General features: G+C 42.4%; 1 protein-coding gene across 1 annotated transcript in view; it reads left to right on the top strand.

The window, feature by feature from the left end:
• Grin3a (glutamate ionotropic receptor NMDA type subunit 3A) overlaps nucleotides 1-6,673 on the top strand; it is a 185,111-nt gene that overhangs the window by 169,625 nt on the left and 8,813 nt on the right. The window contains exon 7 of the mRNA XM_005362179.3: nucleotides 5,993-6,157. Coding sequence (XP_005362236.1) covers nucleotides 5,993-6,157 — 165 coding nt within the window. The remainder of the gene's footprint in view (nucleotides 1-5,992; nucleotides 6,158-6,673) is intronic.

Genomic DNA, 6,673 nt, shown 5'->3' with positions numbered 1-6,673 from the left:
AAACTCACAGAGATCCACCTGCCTCTGCCTCCCGAGTGCTGGGATTAAAGGCATGCGCCACCACCGCCCAGCTGCCATTGTTTTTTAAAGCCCAACAATTGCCTGGCATGGTGGTGCATGCCTTTGATCCCAGCAGGTAAAGAACACACACACAATCCAAGGATTCTAAATGAAATTGAAAGTTTATTAAAGTAGTGTAGGCCATCCTACAACAGAAGTGACCTTTCAGAGTATAAGCCTCTGAAGTAGTGGGACAAATTGAAAGTCTTGAAGAAATCTTAACTCAGCTCTCTCATTCCTTAGCATAAAAAACTCAAGTTGGACTGAAGGCAGGCATTCCCCCAAATCACCACTGAGCACAAAACATTTTCTTCAGGACAACCGAAACAACAGAAGAATTTAGGGTGGGCAAAATACGTGCAGTCAATTTCAAACTTTCATGGACTAAATACAATAATAATTGTAATAATAATAATAGGTACTATAGTAAAATTTAAAGTGGAAAAACATAAAACGTAAAGGTCAATAGCTTTTTAAAGTCTCCTGTTTAAAATGCATAAAATATGGAAAATGCAAACGTGATTTACACAAAATTCAGGAAAAATAAGTATGGAAAAATATCCAACCATCTAAAAAGCAGTAATTGCAATAATTAAATCAAACTGAACTAGGGGTGTGGCCAGTGGTAGAGTGCCCAACACACAGGTGGTCCTGGTTCTGATGTTACCACCGGAAAGAAAAAAAAACAAAACAGGAAAAACTAATTACACATCAAGGTTGGCGAAGCTATGCAGATCTAGAGCTTTGCAGCATCTTGGACCTTTGGTGGCACTGAGATGGTTTCTCCCAGGTTTTAAGGATCATTTCAGATACCAATCACCAAAACAGTTATAGCCATTGGCCGGGCAATCACATCCATGGCAGTATTTACCGCAATGATCCAAAAATGATATGTTTCTGAAAGGACTTTATTTTACTGCAGCAATATTTACCATATATAATGGAAGTATAATCATAAAACAACTAACAGTTTGGGAGTAGTAAATTGTAATAAATGAAGCAATAGACTGTTGAAGTTAATAAATTTTAGAAATTAATATTAAAGGTATGTTTTCGTTTTTTTGTTTTTTTTTTCAAGACAGGGTTTCTCTATGCAGCCCAGGCCATCCTGGAACTTGCTCTGTGGACCGGGCTGGTCTCAGACTCAGATATCTGACTGCCTCTGCCTCCTGATTGCTGGGATTAAAGGTGTGAACCATCACTTCCTGGGGGAAAGTATTATTTTAGAAAAGACTTGTTTAGAAAAAAAACACAGTGTGTACTTGCTTACCACTTAGAAAATATATATGCCAATGTTCTTAGTTCAGATGAGAAAAGAGAATTTTAAAGTAATTGTATGGGACCAATCATGGTAGCTCATACCTATAATTCCAACACTCAGGAGACTGAGGCAGAAGGATTTCCATGAGTTCACGGCCAGTTTGAACTACACAGTGGGTTCCAAGCCAGCTTATGCTACAAAATGAAACTATTTTTAAAAAATAAAGTATTTGTTTTCTATTAAAAGGATATAGTAATTTCAAATCGAACTGCTTATAGCTCCTCAGATGGGGGTGGGGCCTTGTGAGTTCCTCACTTACTCATGACGGAATGTTGATGGGCTCAGTCTTGTACAGGTCACCATCACTGCCATGCCATGTACAGACACAGACTTTCACAGCACTCCTCTCCACTCTGGGGCCTTACATTGTTTTCCATTTCCCCCTTTGTTATGTTTTTTAGAGGTTTGAGAGGGTGATAAAGATATCCCAGTTAGGGCTGAACACTCAATGTCCTTAGCACGTTGACCAATTTTGGTTCTGGATTAACCAGCATCTACTACAAGCAGAAACTTCCTTGACCAAGGCTGAAAATCAAAACTATAAATATTAAGATGAGAGTTTATCAACATGCCCACTTAGCAGAACAGCAACAGTAGATGGCCTCTTATGACTTACAATGGCTCAGTCACAGGTTTTTGACCAGATTTACAGTACCAAACGTTATTCTTGTGCAGACAGCTTCAAGTCCACTTAGAAAACAGTTACTCCCTAATGGTCACGCCATTGTTGCACCAATGGGCACATCTTACCTAGCAGGTCAGTATTATAGCATTCAGGCTCTAGTCCTTCCTCTCTCTTGGTGGCTGCATAGCACCTTCTAGAACTGTCGAAGCTAGTCAGCAAGGAGTAAGCTTCCAGTTCAGCTTCAATTTGATTTCTCTATAGCCTGAAACCAAAGTGTGTGGTGTATTTGACAACAGGGTCTTATCACCTAGTTCTGATGTGCAACCAAGAGCAATGGCAATAACTTACATTTTCGGGGAGGACATTGTGGTTTTTTTTTTTTTTTTTAACCAACAACTCAAAGGGATGTATCCCATGTCTGACACTGGGATTTTTATTTCCAAGCTCATGGCTTCTGATAGCATTATCCATCCACGTAGGGTACCTCTATCCAAGGAAGTTTGCTTTTAATGTGTTCAGTGTATATTTGGGGATACCCAGATAGTCTGAGTAGGGAATTGAAGAATGAAGTCCTTAATTCTTGGTGGTCATTTGTCTATCATTGGCATTTGAAGCCATAAATCTGGATGAAAAAAAAATGAGAATAGCAAAGAATGGAAACCGTGCTATAAATTATAGTCAGAAAGATGAAGATTCACAATGGGGACTGAAGAGGAAGCAAGGGAGAGAAGTACCCCCAAAACTAAGTGAAAAAAATCAAAACAGACAACAACTAAGGTGACTCTCAGTGACTGACGCAGCTGGACTATAACCTGACTTAGAGTGGGTCCCAGTCAGAATGAGAGGAGAATAACCAGGAACAGTGGCTACCGACAACTCTAGAGAAGCAGAGGGATGAGCCAGGGTGCTCGCTGGGTGCTGGAGAGAGCCTGTGCATGGGAAGGATTAGATGCATGGGAGAGCCATTAACACACAAGGTTCAAATGATGGGTGAAATACTTTCATTGCGTTCCTTGCTGGAGGCTTGGAAATTACTTATTTATCCAACCATTCGACAGCTGTTCCAAGTGTCCCCATATAAACAAGATTCAAAACAGAGTTGGGCTCCAACCAAGTCGGTGGTCTTGGTCTGCATTTCCCGGAGGCACCAATGGTCTGGGTAGACAGCACACCTTTGGTGAGTACAGGCATCTCTCTACCTGGATCCGTTTGTTCTTGGCAATGTGCAGACCAGTGTTTGCAGATGGTGGCAGCCTTTGCACTCATCTCATAGGAAAACACAAACTATATTGCCGCTTAATTCAAAAGAAGAAATGCATTTTTGCATTTCCTAACTATCCTCAAGATACTATTGGGCAGCTATGCGTGTACATTCCTAGCACACAGTGTGTGGGTTGTGGTATCACAATCCACCAAGGACGGCTGCATGACCTGAAGCTTTACCATCAGCTATTTATTACGTATTGCTTTATTTTTCATCTTGTGCACTAAAGATTGAACCCAGGGAGTTATATATGGTAAACAAGTGCTCTACTGCTGGGGTGCAGGTGTGAAACAAATGCATAGCATGTTTAAAAGATCATGACCGATCTCGTTTGCTTTTCATCGCTGTGATCAAACATTGACCAAAACCGAATTAGGGGAGGGAAGGGTTTATTTCATGGCACTGAGGGAAGTCCGAGCAGGAACTCACACAGGAGCAGAGGCAGGGAACACAAAGTGAAGCCGCTTGCTGGTCTGTTCTCCATGGCTTGCTCAGCTCGCTTTCTTACACAACCCACGCGCTCAGCTGTGGCACCACGCATAGTCAATCGTTAATTAAGAGAGGCCTCCATGGACTTGCCCACAGGCCAATGTAGTGGAGGCAATTCCTCAGTTGAGATTCCGTCAAGTACCTCTACTTTGTATCAGATTGACAAAAGCTAACAAGCACAATGGCCCCAGGAGAAAGGGGCTGAATTACAGTTTCAGCCTTGGGTCTTATTACTCAGACTCAGACACAACGTTCTGGCTGACGCTCATAGGTAAACTCTAGTGGGTTTTCCAATGCTAGGGTTTTTTTTTAATAAAAAATTTGGCAGGTTGCTATAGAGAATGCATGGTGAGAAATCAGATACCAGGGGATACCTGCAAGAGAGATTAACAAAAAGCACAGATGTCACAGATGTATCTGCAGCCTGGTTCCCCCCACATATTAGTGCGTTGGATTTGGGGAGACATAATTAATCTCTAGGCACCTCAAATGTGAAATGGAGGTAATTAATACTTAGAAGGGTATTAAAGATCATCATGTCAATATACACAAGCAGGCGCTGGCATGCCTATTAAATCTAGTGTGGAAATGGATACAGAGGACAGCCAAGGCTACACAGTGAAACTCTGTCCTGAAAAATAAAAAAGTAAGTAAATAAATAAAATAAATATAAAGAGCTGGAAAGATGGCTTTAGTAGTTAAGAAGAAGTGTTGTTCTTCCAGAGGACCCAGGTTCAAGTCCCAGCACCTATGTAGAAGTGAGCAACTGTCTTTAACTCCATTCCAGGGGATCCAACACCCTCTTCTGGCTTCCATGGACACTTGCATGTGTCGTACAGGCATACATGCAGGCAAAACGCTCACATACATAAAATGACATAAAATCAAATAAAAATCTTTTGTTAGCATAGTATTGTGTAGGCATAAAGGAAGTTTAAATAAAGAAATACACAAACTCATCACAGCTTATTAATTATTGGGATAATATGGGAAAAATGAGAGATTGCCCATGTGTTTAATGGAAAGGAGACCCAGTGTGAATTACGTTTCTTTTCTTTATCTTGACAGTCCCTTATTTTAAAAGTATGGCTCATTTTAGAGTTTCTGCTGAACGCTTGATGATGTGAATGTTGAAACCCAACAGCAAGCCTCCCTGTTGGCTCTCCATCTATAGCAGTAATACATTGCACTAACTAATTATCAGTGATAACGACATACCAGCCAAGATTTTAACATGTCACAAAAGAACTTTCCATGGCAGGTATCCTCATAAGGCCGCAAAACTCCTCACAAAAAGCCAGCAAGCGAGGCTTCTGGTCCTTCTTCTCCACAGCTGTCCCATCTTGGGGCCTGGTGCAACTGTCAACACCTTACTGATTTATTTCCACAACTATCAGATTAAGGCATTGAACTGCAGGGTCCCGGCATTTCCTGGCCAGATCAAACTTCCAGGATTATTCAGTTCATAGCTTTTCTCCTTAAATCTATTTCTCCTCAGCTCCTGAAAGAGGTTCTTTCTTTCTGTGAACAGTGAAGTGCTTCACTGTTGTGATAGGGGCGGCGGGGCTGCATCCCCAGCACCCTGGCCGCCTGCACGGCTAGCTCTACCCGAAATAATTACACACAAACTGTATTCATTTAAACACTGCTTGGCCCATTTCTATCTAGCCTCTTGTAGGCTAATTCTCACATATTAATTTAGCCCATTTCTAATCATCTATGTAGCACCGGTCTTACCGGGAAGATTCTAGCCTACGTCCATCCTGGGTCGGAGCTTCATCACGTGCATCTGCTCGGGAGCAGGGAGCATGTTGTCTCTGTCTGAGGCGTCTAACCTCACTTCCTCTTCCTCCCAGCATTCTGCTCTGTTTGCTCCACCCACCTATGTTCTAAGCTATGAGCCCAAGCAGTTTGTTTATTACTTAACCAATGAAATCAACAGATTGATATATGACACTCCAACATCACTTCACATACCCACCTGTTACAGTTCTTTATTTCTCCGCCTCTAAGAAAGGGGATAGTCCAGGCACAAAGCCTCTGTACGACTCCAGGGAGGGACACACAGGGTGGTCCTTGTGTGACGACTGTGCTTAGCAGCAGCCTGAAGTCGCTCAGGGCGTGTCCCTCGTGGGAGGGTAGAGTGGTGTTCACCACTGAATCCAAAAGAGCCGCCGCCGCCTACGGGGCTGGCTGCAGGTATCGTGACGCGGTCTCTCCTGTCTTACCACAGACTTTGCAAATGGGCATCAAGCATTTCTCGGGCCTCTTCGTGCTGCTCTGCATCGGATTTGGTCTCTCCATCTTGACAACCATCGGTGAACACATAGTTTACAGACTGCTGCTACCACGAATCAAAAACAAATCTAAGCTGCAATACTGGCTGCACACCAGTCAGGTGAGTTCCGCAGGAACCTTGTGCCCTTGCTCCTGTACGTAAGGATTCCCAGAGAGGTAAAGACCCAGGGGAATTTTGTCAACTGACAAATGGCGAGAAACCAAGAGAGGGATGGTCAGGCACTCAGAGTCCTAATGCCTTTTATCCCACTAACCCACCTACCCATAAACTGAGGACTCGTGGGGGCCTCTTCCTTTCCTGAAACACTAGTGTTGCCCACAGAAGACACAATGTAACTGCTTCAAACCCAGTTTCACTTAAAGAAGATCATCTGGGATGAAGAGACAATATGAAAAGTTCATTTCCCACAGATTCGTCTCAGATTCGTGAGAGCTAGCATGAGTCTCATGTTCCCATTTACTTTTAGGTGGTCCCATTTCCCTGATCTGTTTTTCTGTCAGCAGTTCTGAGGCTTGTTTGTGTGAGGCCATGTCTCACAGAAGTAAAGTCTTATTTATTTATTTATTTATTTATTTATTTATTTATTTATTTATTTATTTTTTGGTTTTTCGAGAC

Source organism: Microtus ochrogaster, linkage group LG5 (genome assembly GCF_000317375.1).
Source record: "Microtus ochrogaster isolate Prairie Vole_2 linkage group LG5, MicOch1.0, whole genome shotgun sequence".
Taxonomy (NCBI): domain Eukaryota; kingdom Metazoa; phylum Chordata; class Mammalia; order Rodentia; family Cricetidae; genus Microtus; species Microtus ochrogaster.
The sequence above is the reverse complement of the archived record's forward strand: the minus strand, read 5'-3'. Positions and strand labels throughout refer to the sequence as shown.